This window comes from Cervus elaphus, chromosome 22, assembly GCF_910594005.1.
Source record: "Cervus elaphus chromosome 22, mCerEla1.1, whole genome shotgun sequence".
Lineage (NCBI taxonomy): Eukaryota > Metazoa > Chordata > Mammalia > Artiodactyla > Cervidae > Cervus > Cervus elaphus.
The window spans coordinates 41214727-41237621 of NC_057836.1; the positions used below are offsets into that span (position 1 = coordinate 41214727).

The 22895-nt window shown below is 37.9% G+C and overlaps 1 protein-coding gene across 10 annotated transcripts in view; it reads left to right on the forward strand.

Moving 5' to 3' along the window:
• Nucleotides 1–22895, forward strand: part of BICD1 (BICD cargo adaptor 1) — a 243955-nt gene that overhangs the window by 105303 nt on the left and 115757 nt on the right. For all 10 annotated transcript variants that reach the window (XM_043882069.1, XM_043882070.1, XM_043882072.1 and 7 more), the window contains exon 2: nucleotides 3353–3565. In XM_043882069.1, the coding sequence (XP_043738004.1) occupies nucleotides 3353–3565 (213 nt within the window). The remainder of the gene's footprint in view (nucleotides 1–3352; nucleotides 3566–22895) is intronic.

The window sequence follows — 22895 nt, forward strand, 5'->3', positions numbered from 1 at the left end:
ATGCCGCCTAAGATTCCCTTCCCGGGAGGGATCTCCGTCCTTAGCTCTTTTGTCTCACTTTTAATCTTTTATATTTTGTCCTACCTCCTTTCGAAGACAATGGGCTGCTTTTCTGGGCACCTGATGACCTCAGCTAGCGATCAGAAGTTGTTTTGCGGTTTGCTCTGCGTTCAGTTATTCTTTTGATGAATTTGTAGGAGAGAAAGTGGTCTCCCCGTCCTACTCCTCCGCCATCTTGGCTCCTCCCCCAACATGTAGAATCTTGGCTACTCCAATAAAGTATGTCTTTCTGTCCTGAGACTGAAGAAGCCAAACACCAAGAGTACCCTTCTCTGTTAACTCCAGCCTTATTTCTTCATGATCTGTACACAGTCCAGAAGCATCATTTAATAATATTTGAAATTTTAAAATATATGTATATGTGTGTGTGTGTGTGGGCTGAGTTGCTTCAGTCATGCCTGGCTCTTTGCAACCCCGTGGACTGTAACTCACTAGGCTTCTCTGTCCATGGAATCCTCCACGCAATAATACTGCAGTGGGTAGCCATTCCCTTCTCTAGGGGATCTTCCCAACCCAGGAACTGAACCTGCAGGCAGATATTTTACGGTGTGAGCTACCCTAACGTAACCAGAGTACAACTATGGAGACCAGAAATTGGCATTGCTACAATATTATTAGCCAATATTAAGAGTGTATTCTGATTTTGCCAAATGTCCTACTAATATCTTTTTTTCAGGTCAGGCTCCCATCCAGATTCCTGTACTGCATTTAATTGTTATGTTTCCTTAGTCTCATCTTGTCTGGAGAAGTCTTTCTCTCTTTTCCCTAACCTTAATACTTTTGAAGGGTCCTGGCCAATTATTTTGTAGAATGTTTCCATTTTGATTTGTTTCAGGCTTTCTTGTGGTAAAAACTGGCTTATGTATTTTTGGCAAGAATATCACAGTAATGACCCTGTGCCTGCCTCATGTATTGATCAGAGGGTACACGATGTCAGGATGTCTTGTTGCTGCTGAGCTAAGTTTTGGTCACTTAGTTAAGGTCTACTGGGTTACTCCATTGCAAAGTTACTGTTTTTCCCATTGGAATTAATAAATATCTTGGGAGAAAATGCTTTAAGACTATGCAAATATGCTGTTTCTCATAATATTTTTTGCCTATTATTTTATATTCCATATATTTCATTGATAATCTTTACCTGCAATAATTATTACTTGGTATCTGCCAAGTAATGCTGATGTATTTTATTTCTATTAGAATTAAATTATTAGACTTCTGTAAAGAAAAGCTGTTCCTTCTTCCCTTATTTATTCAGTTATTACGTCAGTGTGGACTCATGAATATTGATTTTGTTCTATGGATTATAATTCACTACTGTAACTATTTTGTTCCCCCCAATTATCCCAGATTTGGCCATTTGGGAGCCTCTTTTGGTAGGCTCTTGTGTCCTTTGACATATCCACGTCATTTTTTAAAAGCATTTTGTTACTCTTTGGCACCACAGCTTGCAGCAAGTTCATTTTGCTCCAGCCAGGAACTCAGTCATTTCATCAAAGAGCCCTAGTTCATTTCATTGGTGATTAATATTTAGAAACAAAATTTGGCTGCAAGGCTTGCTGACAGAGCTAGAAAATCTGTGTACACAACCACACATAAGCACCTTTGTCTCTCCATCTATTGAGCTACTTCCCTATTAAAGACTATCCTGATATTTCTAATTACAACCCAATACCACTAATTTCCTTCTCCCTTTGTTTATTTGTAATGTCTTTCTCCAGCAGGGAGAAATTTGGCTTTCATTATCCATAATATGTTTACTTATTTCCTCAAACCTAGTATACATGTAAAGAAGTTTTAGAATTGTGCCTCTATAATCCCTATGAGAAACAAATTTACTAACTAGACTGTAGTGTTTGGGTACAATTGGTTTTGTCTTTAGCTTTACAGTGTATAGCAAAAATACCAATTTCCAAAATTACTCAGGTTAGATCTCTTTTTCTTGACTCCTTTCAATGTAGTCATGTTGTTCATTTGTAGTACAGCTGGGTTCATTTGTTACTATTTGTGTTCCATTGGGTCCCTGGACACATAGAGGCTGATCTTAATTGTTATTTATTTGGGAGGTACATGAAACATTATAAAGAATAGAGGCATTACTTTGCTAACAAAGGTCCATATAGTTAAAGCTATCATTTTTCCAGTAGTCATGTATGGATGTGAGAGTTGTACCATAAAGAAGGCTGAGTGCCAAAGAACTGATGCTTTCAAACTGTGGTTTGGAGAAGACTCTTGAGAGTCCCTTGGACTGCAAGGAGATCCAACTAGTCAATCCTAAAGGAAATCAATTTGAGTATTCATTGGAAGGACTGATGCGGAAGCTGAAGCTCCAATTCTTTGGCCACCTGATGCAAAGAGCTGACTCATGGGAAGAGACCCTGATGCTGGGAAAGAAGGCAGGATGAGAAGGGGATGACAGGACGAGATGGTTGGATGGTATCACCGACTCAATGGACTTGAGTTTGAGCAAACCCTGGGAGATGGTGAAGGACAGGGAAGCCTGGCATGCTGCAGTCCATGGGGTCACAAAGAGTCGGACACAACTGAGCAACTGAGCAATAAAATGTGAAACATTACTGTAGTTCTAAGAGTCAGAATGATATGATAAGACAATCTCAAAAAGTTTCACTCCTATGAAATGTGATCTGTTGTATAGCATTTTGTCCCCTTATTCTTTCTACCCCATTCCCACTCACCAACTGTAGCTTATCAATTTCATTAATTTTTTTTTTCTTTGCACACAGATATGTTTTCTTATATATTGATCACATTTTAATGTCTTTTTGTGGTACCAGAAGTTTGAATGCTGTTTGGTAGTTTTCTCTCTTAAAGGTATTATTTATAATTGATATATTCTTACCACTAATGTATTAGAAAGCTAATGAAACTATCATTTTCTTTCTCGAAAATTATTTTGGGGATTTTTTTTTCTAGGCTAAAAATTAGAATATGAATTTTTATGGTCTCATTAGCGCTTAGCTGTCTATTCCTTGATAGGATTTATCTAAAAAATGGTAACATAAAACAAACAGTAATGTTTTTCCAGTTTTAACATGTTATATATATATATTAGCAAAATATTAAAAATTTTTCTTTCTCCTTATTAAATTGAATTATTTCAAGTGTCAGTGAGAGCTTCTAGCCTGTTACATGAACTGTGTAGTTTTTGCTTCTGAAAGTCTTGCTGAAGAGCTTTTCTTGTACACAAAGCAAAATGAATCATGTTCCCAATTCTGTTGAGTAGTGCAGTGGTGCATTTCATTTTATGCTCTTTCTCTTTTCAAATCCTCTGCAGGCGTTTGGGCAGTCCTTCTCCATCCACCGTAAGGTTGCTGAGGATGGGGAGACTCGGGAGGAAACGCTTCTGCAGGAGTCAGCATCGAAGGAAGCTTACTATCTGGGGAAGATCTTGGACATGCAGAACGAACTGAAACAGAGCCGGGCTGTGGTCACTAATGTCCAGGCAGAAAATGAGAGGCTCACAGCCGTCGTGCAGGATCTGAAGGAGGTAAACAAATAGCAAACATATTCCCTGGGAGAGAGCTGTGGGAGAGAGAAGATAAAATTCTTGCTAGGAAAGAGGAGTAAAACTTTTTCACTAATCAGAGGAGCTATATTAAACAAGAAGCACATAATGTCAATGCCAGCAATTTTTTCTGCTTTTTTAGTGAAATGAAAGCTTGTTCTGAGGTGAGCTTTTCTCTCTCTTATTATTTGTTGAGAATTAAAGCCTTTATTTATTGAGTACTTGGGACCTGGTCTTGCTATTTCTGCAGAGGTGTTTAAAAAATATAGTGACCTTAACATTTCCTTCCCTTTACCTGTTTCAATACAATGTGGAGAGGAATGGTTGGCTCTATGCTCAGTGTCAGAACTAATTCAAAATGACGGTGGTGTTAGCACAGGACTCTCCTCACTGAGGGAGAGAGACTGGCGGAGGAGTGTTTTGAGGGAGTGGGAGAGTCTGGCATTAGAGAACCATAAACTGTTTTGCTGGTTTTAGACAAGCAGCAAATTATAGCTGGTATGAATCAGATTAGGAGCCTTCTTCATTCCCAGGGCCTCCCCTGAATTCACTCTTTCCCTTCAGATTTGTTCTTAGCAGCATCACATGCCAGATGGTTTCAGAGTGGCAGAGTCATTCTGTCCTGCGGGGAGGAGGTGATCCTGGGGACAGAAATAGCCAGAAGCAGATTCATCCACTACCCTTTTAGGAGTAGCTTTGAAAACTTCATATTAAATCGTTCATTCCATTTTTTGATTAAGAAAGCTGTAGAAGACGTGCAAGTATCCTCTAATTCCTACACCAGTGCAGTGGAGGTTAATGAACAAATTCCAGGTTCACTACCAAGTAGGCTCATTAACTGAGCATAATAATAGAAAGACATTGGGTGAAAAAATTGTTTGATATTGTGAAATGCAACCAAAGCAACCCACTGATACCCTTCTCTTGAAATTAGTGGCGTATTACAAGTAAAGTTTCATTATTATGAGAGATAAGTTGTCCAAAATTTACTTAAATTTAATCAATAATTTACATTAGCCTGTGACCATATTACAATGAAGTCAGTGAATATTGACAGTAAAGTATCTGCTTTACCTAGTTTGTTGCCTTTGGGCATGCCCCGAATATAGCAGTATGACTCTGGAGATAAGAAAGGAGCCAACCAAGGGGAATTTAGTGTTGGGTACCAAAAAGAACATGAGAGTTTTCAGGACACTCTGCCTCATTTTCCTAAATGATTGTTAAAAAACAAAGCCCATCTCCAGTTCTTCATTTGTCGCATCTGTATGTGCTGGGTTTTCATCATCACTTGCTTGTCCTTTGGAGTACCAGGCCTCCTCCTCCAAGTGGACTCAAGGTGCCATAGGCTACTTTCCTGGATTAAGCAAAGCCCAAAACATCCACAGGCACCCTCACCACCATGAACAGCAGGCTCACATAGCAGGTTGGCAGAGGGACTGTGACATGGGCAACATGTGCCTTGAGTACCCATGTGCAGGTGATTTGTATAGAAGGACTGAAACCAGTGAGTTGGGCAGTTTTGGTTGCCAATTGGATGGATCTTCTGAAAGCTGCACACCCTATCTTGTGCGTGGCAGTTGCAGCTGAGGCAAGAATAGCAAAGGATGAGGAAAGGGTGTCCATAGATGTTTTTCTGTTGATGCAAGACAATGGGGATTGACAGAGGATCCTCACTTACACCGTGCTTGATTGCAGTTTCCAAGGAGTAGGCTTATGATAAGCAACAGGAGTTGGTTATGAATGAGCATGCAAAGTAGAAATGAACTGAGGCCATAAAAGAAACAAAATGTTGAGAACCCCTTCATTCAGATCATTTCTCAAATTTTAGTGAGCACCAGAATAACCTAAACAACTCATCAAAACCTAGTCTTGTGCTCCACCCCCTAAAGTTCTGATTCTAGGTGGAATTCAAGAATTTGCATTTCTAACTAATTCATAGCACATAGAGACCACACTTTAAGAAACATTAATTAAAAAAAAAAAGAAACATTAATTTAGACTTTTTTTTGGCTGGGTATTAGAGTATCATAAGGCTCACAATTTGGGGAATTGCTGAATGATTTCTTGGTTATTAATCCTTTGATTTCTATGCATTTTCGATAGTTGATTTGCAGTAAGAGAATAATTTGTTACATCCAAATTTATGTATTTTTTCAATCTAAAACAGCTCAAGGCACTATAGCTATTTGGGTTTGTCGGTAACTAAAAGAAAAAAATAGGTGGTCAGTTTCCTGGTTTTCTAAGTGTGCCAACAGTGTATCTGTTAATATTCTTTCTGATGGGCTCAAAGCTAGTGAGTGGTATTACTATACCCCAGAGCCCTGCTGTTTTTCATGCAGACCTTAGGTTTTAATGTCACTAATAAAATTATTATTAGCATGCAGGGTTGAGTACATTTGGAAAAGGAGAAAAGGAATTAATTCGATTTCTTGGTATGTTGATATAGACTTTTGATGACTGGTGTTAAACTGAAATCCCAGATTTGTTTTTATTGTAGTCTCAGTTTTATTTGTCTTTTTGTATTCTGGGTATGGAGGGTGCATAATGACTGAAAGAGAGATGTCTTTTCGTATTCTGGGTATGGAGGGTGCATAGTGACTGAAAGAGAGACGTGATAGGACCATGAGAAGTAGACAAAGATAACCAGTGCAAAACATAGTAAATCATCAGCTTGACAGGTGCTGTGTGAATTTGATAAGTTCATTAATGGAATTATTTTTATTTACTAAAAGGACTAATCTCTAATTTCAGTAGAGTCATCAATACTGGTAAAGGTACCTGTGTTTATATGTGTGCTGTATGTGTTATGGACATTTTACACTCACATTTGCATGCATGCATGCATGTGTGTGTGTGTATCTGTAGTTCCATGGTCAAATTCTTTTCTATATATGGTATGTATAGGATAGTATAGTGAAAAAAATGGAAGCATTTCTGAATTAGGTGTTAGAAAATCAATATTCTAGTCTCAGCTAGAATTTGTTAAAGATTATTTTATTATATAGTGAATATGTAATAAACATAAACTGTTATCATTAATAACTTTCTGAATCCTCCATAAAAATATTATTGAAGATATCATTTATTATGTAGGTCCATATTCTTAGGTTAAAGAAACATTGGGTAAATACCTGTCTGAATTTATTGCCTTGAAAATTCTTTCTGTTGAGATATGAATCAGATGGTAGGAATTACAATATATTTTTATTATTGCTTTAGTTATTGAAAAGCTCCAGCACTATGTGTGACTGTAAAATCTAACAGATTTTTCATATAATTCTCATTTTTAGACATTTTAAATAGCGTTATTGTATGTGTTTTTAAAGAGTAAACTGCTTTAAATAAGATTTTTAAGGACAGAGAGTATAAAGGAAAAATGTCACCCAATCAAAGGACCAAATGGGAGTCAATCAAATTAAGTGTTAATCCTTCAGGTCCAGTAACAAAATGTTAGGATATGGTTAGGATATGGTCATTTTATATTTTAAAACTTGCTTAATTCATATGATTTTCATCACGTCTGAAGCTCCATTTTCCCCTCAGTGGAATATACAACCAGATTTTATAATATACCAGCTCAATTTTCAGAAATCTATTATAGCCACATCTATGAATTTGGACATGTAGGCACCTTAAGTGATTATTTGATAAACACTACTCCCAGATCAATAATTCTTTCTCCAATAACCTGGAATGGTCATATAGCCTTTATTCAGACACTTCTAGCACTGTGGAGACGGTAAACTCTGAATCTTTCCAAGCAAGAGACTGTCTTTTGTCTGTAATTTATCTTGGTATTTCCCAGGACTCAGTATAGTTCCTGGTCAAAAGCAGACATTTGAAAAAGAATGTTTGTTGAGTTGAACTGAACAGAAATAACTTATGTTAGGAGTTAACTACTTCTGGTTTGAATTCCAGATGTGCCACTTAGCAACTATGTGATATTGGACAAGTCACTTTTGTTCTGTAAGCATCACTTTCCTCACTTCTGACCTAGAGAGGGAAATATTAATGTAAGGTCCTATACATTATACAGGTCCTATGCCCAATGCCGTACACATACGAGATGTTAAATTACTGTTCATTCCTATCTTCCAGCTACCTCCCAAGGCTGCCCATCCTGCTGCTTGACAGCTCCAATTGTTAAACTGCCCTTTTTTGTTCAGTGAAAAATTGATTCTCTGTAATTTTCACTAACTGGTCATATTCCTAGCCAGTGGATCTACAGAGAATGTTTTTTTTTTTTTTTAAGTATTCTATTCCACTTGAAAATTTTAGCCCATGCCCAACAACTTAAAATATTTGGAAAGAGCAGTCTTATTTTCTCTTTTTCAAAGTAAACGTATCTAGATACAGTAGCACTTCCTCATGTGACATGGTTTCAGGATGCCTCAGCATCCTGGTTATTACCTTCTTAGACTGACCTCCAGTGTCTCTTAAAAATGTGTGTCTGCTCTTTAACCACATACTATTGACTGTCTTTACCCGACTGGAAATTTTTGAAAATGTGAACTGCTGGATGTAGGGTTTGAGTTCCTTATCTTAGGGTTTTCATCTTTTTAGATTTTCTATTTTGAAATCATACATGAATTTATTCAACAGAGGTCTCTTCAGTGCTTGCTATGAGTCAGATGCTTGGGTACCTGAAAGCATCAGTGAACAAAAATTCAACAATGAGCGGTTGTTTTCAATGCTAAGGCAACTCAGTGTGTTCACAAACTCTTTCTTTCTATACCTTAGTATCTCCAGAGATAGTGAACTGTGTTTTAGATAACATGTAGTATAGATGGAATGTTTGTGTCCCCCCCTCCCCCAGCATTAATATGTTGAAACCTAATCCCCGATGTGATGGTGTTTGGAGGTAGGGCCTTTGGGGATGATTAGGTCATGAGAGTGGAGCCCTCATGAATGAGACTGTATGAACACTGCAGAGAAGCTCCCTTACCCCTTCTACTGTGTGAAGACACGGCAAGAAGATGGCTGTCTCCGAACCAGGAAGTGGGCCTTCACCTGACATTGAATCTGCTGGTGTCTCAATTTTAGACGTCCTAGTCTCCAGAGCTATGAGAAATAAATGTCTGTTTAAGCCACCTAGCCTATTGTGTTATTGTTAGAGCAGCTCACATGGACAAAATAAAATATAACATTTTGTACAGTTTACAATTGTACAGTAAATTACCCTCATCTTAGTCTCATTAAAACAACAGATCAGAAAAAAACAAAACAAAACACAGATCGGTGGTACCTGCTGTGACTAAGCAGGAAACACCTAAACAGTCGATCAGATGTGTGATTAAACTTCTCATTTTTCCACGTAAACATAATAACAACACCTCTCCTATGTCTCATGATATTTATGAGGATAAAATATTTTTCATGAAAGTGCTTCACAAGAAGTAGAGGACTATGTTAGTGTTATTTACTGTTTCAAAGTTTGGTAATCAGACTTATTTACACACAGCAAGACAGAAACAATAAATGTAGAAAGATGTATTGGGGTCTTCTGTCAGAAGGCCCCAGCACCTTCTGACAGCAAGAAGTAATGGCTGACATCCTGACACCAAAATAAGAAACATCACATGTTTAAAAGCCCACAGGTTGCAAGAGAGTCTTCTAGGTGTTTTGTTTTGTTTTTTCCATTTATTTTTATTAGTTGGAGGCTAATTACTTCTAGGTGTTTTAAATACTATCAGTGTAAATAGCCTGTTGTACCTGGCTGGTTCTCAAAAGAGTCACTGCATTATTTCTCAGTACAACATTGAATGTGCTTACTGGTGGGGAAAAGTTGAACTATTTAAACTAAGGCATCCAATAATAACAAAGCTTTTCTTATAGTCTCTGAGATCTGGTTAAACGATTGGTCAGTGACAGCTGGATTTACACACAGCTGAATATGATTGAGACTTCCAATGAATGATGATTTTCCATTCTGTAAAGGCATAGCTTGGCTATAGCTGAAAAGTTATTTCCCTGAAATGTTCCAGTTTCTGTCCTGCTCTTTGTACTTACTGGGAATGGACCTCACACCTCCCTGGAATGTTGCAAAGTGTCAAAAAGTGATTTTTTTTTATTTAATTTAAAAAGAATGATCACTCTTTTTAATTGGTTTAGATAATATGATACCTAACATTTATGAGAGCTTATCATGTACCAAGCATAATACTTAGCATTTTACATTCCTTCAATTATTTCACCTAATTCTCTTAAACTTATGAGGCATGTACTGTTTCTATTCCCCTCTTTATGGGTGAGACAGAGAGGCTAACAATTTGTCCACCAAGTAGTCAGGCTGTTGTCCTAAACCAGGCATGTTTAAGAGTCCTTGCTTCTTTCCCACACTTGCTGAGCTGCAATAAACACAACATCCCTATTACCATCATATTACCATCATCGAGAATTTGAAAGCAAAGTTCAACAATATTCAAACAATTCGTTTTTGAATTATTGTGATTTCATTGTGCCTTTGGGAATAATAATTTACATTAATGAGTTTTTTTATAGGATTAATTTAAAATTACAGGTTCACAGAATTTTTAAAATGTATGTGTGGGTAGTTCTGTGAATTTTAACAAATATAGATTTATATAACCACACTTAGGATGCAGTTTTCTCACCCTCAAAATCTCCCATCTCCTCTTCTACTCCTTTGTAGTCATACCCTCCCCTCTTCAATCTCTGATAGTCAGTCTTCTGATTCCTATCACTGTAGTTGTGTCTTTTCAGGCATGTCATGTAAATGGAACTGTATGGTACGTAACCTTTGAGAGTGGGTTCTTTCCCTCAGCATAATGCCTCTGAGATTCATCTAGTTGTTGCTTGTCAGTTGTGTTCCCTCCTTTTTATTGTCAAATACTACCATATGCATATACCACAGTTTTGTTTTACTTTCTAATCAGTTAACCTATTGAAGAACATTTTTCAGATTTTGGCAATTACAAATAGAGCTGCTATGTACATTCATGTACATTTATATTTTAATGTGAACATAAGTTTTCATTTTTCTACAGTAGATAGCCAGGAAAAGAGGAGTTTGTGGATGCATCGCTGGTATCCTGGCAGGTTTGATTGAAGAGAGTCTTTGCAGGTTCTTTTCAGGTAGCTTCAATTTTCTCACTGAAGGAAGCAAGGTCAGCAGCTGAGAGGGAAGATGGGATGTGGGGTATTTGAGGATAGAGAAGTGGTGACATAATCACTTAGAAAAGCATGAGTCACTGAGGTATGATCTCGGAAATGCGTGGTTGACAGGAGAGGATCCCCCAAGAGGAGGAATTCCAGGAATTGAGATCATCTTTATGCATATTGAGAATACTAGGAATTAAGACCAGGAGTTCAGGAAACATTGGCAGTGAACCAGGAGCTAAAGTCTTAGAAAAACGAGGGGGAATGAGTTGGTGTTTGATAAGGGACAAGAACGGTGCTGAGCAGTAGATAGTATGCAGTGTCTGAGCCTCTCCTACTGCTGTTACCCTGTTCCTTGAGGAAGTTAGTGTTAATTTGGTTTTTAAAAATGTACATTAAAAAAAAAAAGGTACATTTATTAACTTAAAAAAATCTCATGATGACATGAGATTTAAAGCAGGTAGTTTTAGGGGTGAAGAAGAAGGAGAATGAATGAAACAGCCATAAGAGGCAAGAGGAGCAACCCATCTCACTTCCAGGTCCATGCTTGAGAGAGTTGCAGGGGAAACAACGTCCCCAAGGGAGAATCAGGTTTCCATTAATTGAGGAGGGCGCTATTCACATCAGTAAAATCATCATGTCTGCTGTAATCGCATATGCTCATGGAGTCAGTGAATACTGATTAAAATGCATGCTGTTGCAAGGAGCATATACATTTAGTTACTCTTTATTTTTAAAGTCAGAAAACCAGTTTTTTTGTTTGTTTGTCTGTTTTAATTTTGAAAGCTCTGCCATGTTTGTTTCCAGCAGGTGCTGATGGTCACTTGCCACATTCCTACTGCATTGTCCTTGTAGGCAGCAAGTAGATTCTGGTCATCTGCAGATAATTTCTCCTTTTAAGAGCTGAAAATACCTTTTTCCTATGATTTGGAAAGTTAAGTTGTTGTATTTGTCAATGAGAAATATCAGAACAACTTTTAAATAGCTCTCAAAACAACGTCAGTTGATCTTTAGTCAAAAATAATTTTAGTCTTTTTTGTCGTTATTTTGGGGAGGTAATAAGGACCAGCATCTCCATAATCCCAAACATTCTAGGGAAAACTTCAAAATTGAAGGCATGTGTAAATGTTGCATCCAGCATCCAGATGTTGGACACCATTAGGACACAGGTTCAAAATACTACCATTTTCATTTGTGAATCATTTCTTTCTGCATTAGACAATAAGAAGAGGCATCAACTTCTGCCCTGATAATGACAATTGGATCAACTTCCTGTGTAACAGCCAGTCATTAAACTAGTGCCAAATATAAAATTAAATGGGAAACTTCAAGCGGTCAAGCTAATGTTAGAAATGGTGAGGAAGCTTTGCTTGGGGCAGGATGTTGTTGTTTAGCCGCCAAGTCACTTCCAACTCTTTGCGACCCCATGGACTGTAGCCCACCAGGCTCCCCTGTCCATGGGATTTTCAGGCAAGAATACTGGTGTGCATTGCCATTTCGTTCCCTAGCGGTGGGTCTTCCCAACTCAGGGATCAAACCCACATCTCCTGCTTGGCATGTGGTCTTTACCACTGAGCCACCTGGGAAACCCTTGGGGCAGGATGCAGAAATGGCAACTCTGGAGCTGGTATAGGTTAAAAAATAAAATCTTTTTTTTTTTTCATTTATTTTTATTAGTTGGAGGCTAATTACTTCACAACATTGCAGTGGGTTTTGTCATACATTGACATGAATCAGCCATGGAGTTAAAAAATATTCATGTGTAGTTTCTTTACAGTTTCTAAGGTAATCGGGTTTTATCAGTTATCATTCAGCATTTTAAAAAAATAAGCAGCAAAAGCCAGTCTACTTTTTTTAAATGTAGAACTGATATGGTATATACTTGATGTATATATCATATATATATATATATATGTATGTATGTTATATATATGAATTATATATATAACATATATATAGATATCTTTCCTTTCCTTTCCTTCCTTCTTTCCTCCTCCTACCTACCCTCCCTCCCTTCTCTTTCCTGTCTTGTGAATTATGGTCGAACACCAGACTTCTACCTCTTGGAACATAAGAATAAAGATCTGTGCACAATTCATTTTGTACACACTGATTCTTGGACTATAAATAGCTTGATTCTGTTTCAAAATTTTTCTTCCACCCCAGGCTCAGATTTTGCTCCCTGTGTGGACTGGGCAGAAGGTATAGTAATGCACAATCAGCATGTCTGCTAGAATGCTTAGAGGACAATTTTAGTCTTTTCTTCTTACATCTTGACCTCTTTCCAAAGAAGACCCTGGTTGGCAGATCTAGCCTGATTAAGATTCTATTCAGGCATTTAATGCTCCTAAGGGAATTTTTAGCTTAATCTAACAGTCAACAATACCTGAATCTACTCAGAACTTAATTTCTTGAAGGTTACAGGAAACTTTTACTTGAGTGAGGCAGAAAGACCAAATTAATTAGTGAGCTTAGTGATATAATGAATGTTAATATGTATCTTGACTTATACTTTTTAATGCTTAATCAACAAAGATATTTTTTAAAATTCTGTAGACTGAATCATACTAGATACATTAATATACCCAGATTTTTAACTTTCAATCCCATAAGAAAGGCTATCCACTGGTTAACTACTTATATAGCTTTTTCATCATCATTTGTTCAGTAATGCCAAAAGTACATTATAAATAGGTTTCTGATAGAGTTTTGGTTTCACTAAAACAATTATTCCAAAGGTAGAATTATGATTAAACAATCTCTTCCAAGACTGTCACAATAGACATAAACCTTCCTGTGTTACATTTTTAAAATCTGGAATATTAAAATGTACTTTGTAATGGACTTTGGCACACAATTTCAAACATACACATTAATAGATTGACACTATTTATGGGCCAAATTATTCCTGTCTTGTTGTGGAGTATAGGAGAGAATGCCTGTCTAAAAATGAGGTAGAGATTTGGCTACTTGCACAAAGAAGTGGTCAGCAAGCCTTTTCTGGATGGTAAATTCTGTTGTTAGGATGAAAGTACAGAAGAACCTGTCAAGATGGTAATATCTATTTTGTTTAATGGCGTCAAGGTAGCAGTGCTTTTTTTGTCTAATAGCATTATCTAACTGCTAATGGTGATGAAATGGGCCTTGAGAGTAATAAAAGTCTTGCGTCAATATTTGAATCAAACTGTCATCGACAGTGCTTGCCAATGAACTATTGTTTCCCAACCTATTTTTCATTCTCAACTCCTTAAAGAGCAGTTTGGGGGCTTCCTTGGTGATAGACTCTTCTTTGGTTAACAGTCTACCCTGCAGTGCAGGGGATACCTATTCGATCCCTGGTCTGGGAAGATCCCACATGTCAAGGGGCAAGACCAAGTTCCACAACTATTGAGCCCGAGCTCTAGAGTCCTTGAGCCACAACAAGAGAAGCCACAAGAATAAGAAGCTTGCAAACTGAAACTAGAGAGTAGCCCCCACTCTCTGTAACTAGAGAAAGCCTGTGTGCAGCAGAGAAGACCCAGCACAGAAAAAAAAAAAAAAAAAGAGCAGTTCAGATATTTTTTCCCTAATTGCCACAAAACAAAATACTGAGGAATAGGATTTTGTAGGGTAGTGTTGAGCTTGAGAGGATCACAAGCTGTTGTAATATATGACTTTTTTTTTGCTTCCCCAAGAATTTTTACCCCTTTGGGGGCTGTATTAATTCTTGAGAGATGCTGTAACAAAATACTTGATATTTGGTGGCTCAATGAAAATACAGACTTATTGTGTTACACTTCTGCAGGACAGAGTCTGCAGTTTACTGGGCTAAGTTGTTGGCAGGGCTGTACTTCCTCTGGTGGTGCTAGAAGAATGTCTTTCTCCTCGTCCAGCTTCTAGGACTGCACCCCCTTGCATTTATTGACTCATGGCCCCTTTCTCCACATTTCAAAGCCAGCATTATAGCATCTTATTTCAGTGTCATATCACCTTCCTCTTCTGTGTCAGATCTTCCTCTGCTTCCCTCTGATAAGTGTTAAGTGTTAACTCCCTCAGTTGTGTCCAACTCTTTGTGACTCCATGGACTGTAGCCCACCAGGCTCTTCTGTCCATGGAATTCTCCAGGCAAGAATACTGGAGTGGGTTTCCATTCCCTTCTCCAGGGATCTCCCCAATGCTGGGATCAAACCAGGGCCTCCTACACTGCAGGCAAATTCTTTACTGTCTGAACCACACTGATTTACCCAGAATCCAGGATAATTTCTCTCACTCAAAAATCTTAACTTAATCACATCTGCAATGTCTCTTACTACATAGGCTACCACATCCACAGACTCTAGGAATTAAGACCTAGATATTTTTGGAGGCCTTTATTCAGGTTACCACAGAGGTAATACCAATCCCTACTGGAAATACATATTCTACACCATTAAAAAAAGAAAAGAAAGAAAGAAGAAAAAAGGTAATAAATATGTAGCTTTTAAAATATATATATTTTTAATTTTATTTATTTTGGCTGTGTTGGGTCTTTGCTGTGTGGGCTTTTCTCTAGATGTGAAGAGCAAGGGCTTACTCTCTAGTTACAGTACATGGGCTCCTCATGTGGTTTCTCTTGTTGCAGAGCACAGGCTCCAGGGTGCTCAGGCTCAGTCATTGTGGCACATGGTCTTAGTTGAGCCACAGCATATGGGATCTTCTCAGATCAGGGACCAGACCCGTGTCTCCTGCATTGGCAGGTGGATTTTTTACCACTGAGCCGCCAGGGAAGCCCTGTAACTTTTACTGGTAATCAATTTTTTACTATATCATAATCTTCTTGGGGCATTTGCCATTGGAACAGAATATATGATTAACATTAGTAAGATTCAGAAGCCAAAGAGTTGGTGATGCCCATCTTATTATGATGTACTAACCCATCCATTTACTTTGTATCACTGTTTCTGCTGGAGTCAGTCAGCAGAGAAGGGCAATGACACTCCAAGGTCAGACAGTGTTACTACTTAATTCTAATTATAATGGGCAAATCCACCATTAAGCTTCAGAGTGAGAGAAATTCTACTGAGTTAACAAATGTTTTCAATGTGTATGTGTAGATCATCATGTGTAACCACAATTTTTCAGACTCTCTGGCAAAGAGAAATGAAAATTCTGTGCTGTATTTTAATTTGCTGCAAAATTTCTCCTTCAAGAATGACCATTCTATTGAGCACCACTCTGCAAATCAACTTCTATAAGAATGTTGAGGAATAAAGTGAATGCATAATTAATTCTAGTACTGGAAGGCATGTCTCTCCCCCTGGGCTGCTTCTTTGAAGATAGCTGCCCGAAGTAAAACAGAAAACACCTATCTGACATCCTCTAAGCACACAGCCTGATTAGAGCCCTCTGGGAAACATCCAGTGGATACCACTTGGCTCTCCAGCCTAAGTATTATTAATTAAAGACTCAATGACAAGGTCTTCTTTGTTTATTGTAATGGTGATCTTAGATGGTGCTAATTGATCACTTCTGTTTTAAGAATCCATGTGTTTTTTGCTCTAATTTGAAATGCGTAGAGGTTATCATGGAGATTGAATAATAGATTTAATATAAAAATAGGGTTGAATTCAACAAGAATACTTTTGAAGTCAACTGGTTTCTTAGTGCTCAGCTCCAGCTGCTTTTGGAGATAGACTTTCCCTGATACAGACTCCATGCTCTTAATGCAGGAGAGCCGGGTTCAATCCCTGGTTAGTAAACTAGCTCCCACAAGCCACAACTAAAGATCCCACAAGTCACATGCCACAACTAAGACCCAGTGTGACCCAAATAAATAAATAAATATTTAAAAAAACAAGATTGCCAGAGAATCTACTGAAGCCTAATAATATAATATTTCATGTTGGATGGAGCAGATACACAAAAATAGTTGTATTCAGTAAAATTCCTTGTTGTTGTTGTCTAGTCACTAACTCATGTCCCACTCTTCATGACCCCGTGGACTACAGCACACAAGTCTCCTCTGTCCTTCACTCTCTCTCGGAATTTGCTCAAATTCATGTCAATTGAGTCAGTGATGCTGTCTAACCATCTCATCCTCTGCCTCCACCCTCTTCTTTTGCCTTCAGTCTTTTCCAGCATCAGGGTCTATTCCAGTTAGTTGGCTCTTTTCATCAGGTGGCCAAAGTATTGGAGCTTCAGCATCAGTCCTTCCAATGAATATTCAGGGTTGATTTCCTTTAGGACTGACGGGTTTGATCTCCTTGCTTTCCAAGGGACTCTCAAGAGTCTTCTCCAGCATCACAGTTTGAAAACATCAATTTTGCAGCACTCAGCCTCTTTATAGTCCAAATCTCACACCCATACATGGCTTCTGGAAAACCATAGCTTTGACTGTTTGGACCTTTGTTGGCAAAGTAATGTCCTTGCTTTTAAAACCCTGTCTAGGTTAGTCATAGTTTTTCTTCCAAGGAACAAGTGTCTTTTAATTTCATGGCTGCAGAAAGTCTGTCACTGCTTCCACTTTTTCCCCTTCAGTTTGCCATGAACTTATGGGACTGGATGCATGATCTTAGTTTTTTGAATGTTGAGTTTTAAACCAGCTTTTCACTCTCCTCTTTTACCTTGATCAAGAGGCTCTTTAATTCCTCTTCACTTTCTGCTGTTAGAGTGGTATCATCTGCCTATCTTAGGTTGTTGATATTTCTTCTGGCAATCTTGATTCCTGGTTGTGATTCATCCAGCCTGGCATTTCACGTGATGTACTCTACATAGAAGTTAAATAAGCAAGCCTTTTTCTTACTCCTTTCTCAATTTTGAACCAGTTGTTCATGTCCACTTTTAACTTTCCTACTTGACCTGCATATAGTTTTTTTAGGAGACAGGTAAAGTGCTCTAGTATTCCCATCGCTTTAAGAATTTTCCACGGTTTGTTGTGATCCAAACAGTCAAAGGCTTTAGTATAGTCAGTGGTGCAGAAGTAGGTGTTTTTCTGGAATTCCCTTGCTTGCTTTATGATCCAACAAATACTGCCAATTTGATCTCTGGCTCCTCTGCCTTTTTTAACCCAGCTTGTACATCTCAAAGTTCTCAGTTTACATAGTGCTTAAGCCTACCTTGAAGCATAACCTTACTAGCATGTAAAATGAGCACAATTGTACCATAGTCTGAACATTCTTTGGCATTGCCCTTCTCTGGGATTGGAATGAACACTGACCTTTTCCAGTCCTATGGCCACTGCTGAGTTGTCCAAATTTGTTCATATTGAATACAATGCTTTCACAGCATCATCTTTTAGGATTTGAAATAGCTCAGCTGGAATCCCATCACCTCCACTAGCTTTGTTCATAATAATGCTTCCTGACGCCCCCTTGACTTCACATTCCAGGATGTCTGGCTCTAGGCGAGTGAACATACTATTGTGGATATCCAGGTCATTAAGACCTTTTTTGTATAGTTCTTCAAAGTATTCTTGCCATCTCTTCTGCTTCTGTTAGATCCTTACCATTTCTGTCCTTTGTCATGTCCATCCTTGCACGAAATGTTCCCTTAATATCTCCAATTTTCTTGAAGAGATTTCTAGCCTTCCCCTTCTATTGTTTTCTTCTGTTTCTTTGCATTGTTCATTTAAGGAGGCTTTCTTATCTCTCCTTGTTATTGTCTGGAACTCTGTATTCAGTTGGGTATATCCTTCCCTTTCTCCTTTACCTTTCATTTCTCTTCTTTCCTCAGCTGTTTATAAAGCTTCCTCAGACAACCAATTTTCCTTTCTTACATTTCTTTTTCTTGGGATTGGTTTTGGTCACTGCCTCTTGTACAATTTACAAATCTCTGTCCATAATTCTTCAGGTACTCTGTCTTCCAGATCTAATCCCTTGAATCTATTCGTCATTTCCACTGTATAATCCTAAGGAATTTGATTTAGGTCATACCTGAATGGCCTAGTGGTTTTCCCTACTTCTTTCAATTTGTCTGAATTTTGCAATGAGAAACATGTGATCTGAGCCACAGTCAGCTCCAGGTTTTGTTTTTACTGACTGTATAGAGCTTCTCCATCTTTGGCTGCAAAGAATGTAATAAATCTGATTTTGGTATTGGCCATTTGGTGATGTCCATGTGTAGAGTTGTCTCTTGTGCTGTTGGTAAAAGGTATTTGCTATCACTAATGTGTTCTCTTGGCAAAACGCGTTAGCCTTTACCCTGCTTCATTTTGTACTCCAAGGCCAAACTTGCCTGTTACTCCAGGTATCTCTTGACCTCCTACTTTTGCACTCCAGTCCCCTCTAATGAAAAGGACATCTTTTTTTGCTGTTAGGTCTATAAGGTCTTGTAAGTCTTCATAGACCCGATCAACTTCAGCTTCTTTGGCATTAGTGTTTGGGGTATAGACTTGGATTATTGTCATAAAGAATGGTTACCTTGGAAGCAAACAAAGATCATTCTGTAATTTTTGAGATTGCACTCAAAGTACTGCATTTCAGATTCTTTGTTGAACCTGAGGGTTAGTCCATTTCTTCTAAGGAATTCTTGCCCACAGTGGTCATTTGAATGAAATTCAGATGAATTATGAATGAAATACAGTCATCTGAATGAAATTCACCCATTTCCATCCATTTTAGTTCACTAATTCCTAAGATGTCAATGTTCATTCTTGACATCTCCTGATTGACCATGTCCAATTTACCTTGATTCATGCACCTATCATTCCAGGTTTCTATGCAATACTGTATTTACTGCATCGGACTTTAGTTTCACCACCAGACACATCCACAACTGTCATTTCCACTTTGGCCCACTCACTTTGTTCTTTCTGGAGTTATTAATAATTCCCTTCCACTCTTCCCCAGCAGCATTTTGGACAGTTTGTGACCTGTGGTGCTCATCTTCCAGTGTCATATCTTTTTGCCTTTTCATACTGTTCATGGGGTTCTCATGGCAAGAATACTGGAGTGGTTTGCCATTCCCTTCTCCAGTGGACCATGTTTTGTCAGAACTCTCCACTATGACCCATCTGTCTTTGGTGGCCCTGCACGGTTTGACTCATAGCTTCATTGAGTTATGCAAATACCTTCACTATGACAAGGCTGTGATTCATTGAAGTTAAAAGCTTTGCATTTTGTTTTAGAGTTAAGTGCAGATTTTTCAGGTGTATTTATCTTCACATTTGCCAAGGTTTAACACTGGGTTATGCACATATTAGGACTTCCCTGGTGGCTCAGTGGTAAAGAATCTGCCTATAAGGCAGGAAACCGACGTTTAATCCCTGGGTAGGGAAGATCCCCTGGAGGAGGGCATGGCAACACACTCCAGTATTCTTGCCTAGAGAAGTCCGTGGACAGAGGAGCCTGGCGGGCTGCAGTCCATAGGGTCACACAGAGTCGGACACAGATGAGATGACTAAGCAGCAGCAGCAACATGCACATATTAGCTGAATAAACTTACACAAATGATTATCCTTTCTGGATCTCAATATTGCTATCTTGTAAATGGGAATAAAAGTAACACCTACTGCCACAGGGCTGTTGTGAATCCTTACATGTGATGCACTTGACACTCAGCAGGCAGTGAGTCAGAGTTGGGTTTTGCATTATTTCACTGCTGTTTGCATATATTTTGGAAATGTTTTTAGGATTATTTCTTCAGAATAGCATTCTAGAAGTAGAATTACTGGATCAAATGGTAAAAGGTTTTTTTAAGGTTACACATGTAGTTATATTGCTTTTCTAGAGGATTAAAATAATTTCTGCTTTCATTAGTAATAGAAGAGAACTCCCATTACACCAGGAAGCATTAAGCCCTAGGAAGCATTAAGCTTCATAATTCTTTCAGGTGCTTATTTGATAGCTGAATAGTGGCATTTCAGTATTAATTTGTAAGGTCATTGATGGTAGGGACATGGTCTATCTTGTTCATCACTATATCCTAGTACAGAACTTGGTATATACCCATTAAAAAAAAAAAAAAAAGAACAAGTGAGTGAATAAGAAATTTGCCACTTTCATTAATTTTTTGGAATAATACATGAATAAATACATTAATTAAGGGGTAATTTCTGTAACAATTTTTTGCACATTTATTAGGTTTTAACTTTTCTATTATTTATGTGTGCTTCAAGAAATTATTGTTTTTCTTAATCATTTGCTATGAGTATTACCCCCAGGTTATTTACCTTTGGACTTTATTTTACTTTTGACACATTGAAATTTTGCTCTGTTTTTACATCTACTGCTTGTTTCCTTTGGGATTCCTTTCAGTGGTTTTAAGAATAGGATGCTTCCATTGCAACAAAAAGAAATATCTAGGAATAAACTTACCTAAGGAGACAAAAGAACTGTACACAGAAAATTATAAGACACTGATGAACGAAATCAAAGATGACATAAACAGATGGAGAGATATTCCATGTTCCTGGGTAGGAAAAATCAATATTGTGAAAATGACTATATTGCCAAATGCAATCTACAGATTCAATGTGATCACTACCAAATTACCAATGGCATTTTTCACAGAACTAGAACAAAGCATTTCACAATTCATATGGAAACACAAAAGACCCCAAATACCCAAAATAGTCTTGAGAAAGAAGAATGGAGCTGGAGGAGTCAACCTTCCTGACTTCAGGTTATACTATAAAGCTACAGCCATCAAGACAGTATGGTACTGGCACAAAAACAGAAATATAGACCAATGAAACAAGATTAAAAGCCCAGAAATAAACCCATGCACCTATGGGTACCTTATTTTTGACAAAGGAGGCAAGAATATACAATGGGGCAAAGACAGACTCTTCAGTCAATGGTGCTGGGAAAACTGGAGAGCTACATGTAAAAGAATTAAATTAAAACACTTCCTAATACCATACAGAAAGATAAACTCTAAATGGATTAAAGACCTAAATGTAAGACCAGAAACTATAAAATTCTTAGAGCAAAACATAGGCAGAACACTCAATGACATAAATCAAAGCAAGATCCTCCATGACCCACTTCCTAGAGTAATGGAAATAAAAGCAAAAGTAAACAAGTTGGACCTGATTAAACTTAAAAGCTTTTGCACAGCAAAGGAAATTATAAGCAAGGTGAAAAGACAATCCTCGGAATGGGAAAAAATAATAGCAAATGAAACAACTGACAAGGGATTAATTTCCAAAATATATAAGCAGCTCATATAACTCAATGCTAGAAAAATAAACAACCCAATCAAAAAGTGGGAAAAAGATGTAAACAGACATTGCTCCAAAGAAGACGTACAGATGGCTAACAAACGCATGAAAAGATGCTCAACATCACTCATTATTAGAGAAATGCAAATCAAAACCACAATGAGATATCACCTCACATTGGTCAGAGTGGCCATCATCAAAAAGTCTACAAACAATAAATGCTGGAGAGGGTGTGGAGAAAAGGGAACACTCTTGCACTGTAGGTGGGAATGTGAACTGATACAACCACTATGGAAGTCAGTATGGAGATTCCTTAAAAAACTAGGAATAAAACCACCATATGACCCAATCCCACTCCCAGGCATATACCCTGAGGAAACCAAAATTGAAAATGACACATGTATCCCACTGTTCATTGCAGTACTATTGACAATAGCTAGAACATGGAAGCAACCTAGATGTCCATCAATAGATGAATGGATAAAGAAGTTGAGGTACATATACACAATGGAATATTACTCAGCCATTAAAATGAATACATTTGAGTCAGTCTGATGAGGTGGATGAACCTAGAACCTATTATGTGAAGTGAAGTGAGTCAGAAAGAGAAAGATAAATATCATATTCGAATGCACATATACAGAATATAGAAGAATGGTACTGAAGAATTTATTTACAGGCAGCAGCAGAGAAACAGACATAGAGAATAGACTTATGGGCATGGGTAGAGGGGAGGAGAGGGTGAGATGTATGGAAAGAGTAACATGGAAACTTACATTACCATATGTAAAGTATCAGCCAATGGGAATTTGCTGTATGGCTCAAGAAACTCAAACAGGGGCTCTGTATCAACCTAGAGGGTTGAGATGGGCAGGGAGATGGAAGGGAGGTTCAAAAGGGAGAGGATATATATATACCTGTGGCTGATTCATGTTGAGGTTTGACAGAAAACAACAAAATTCTGTAAAGCAATTATCCTTCAATTAAAAAAAAAGAATAGGATGCTATTCTTCCTTCTTCTCCCCTTCAATCTTCTCAAAACTATAAAACTGTAATGTTCACTTATATCAGTTT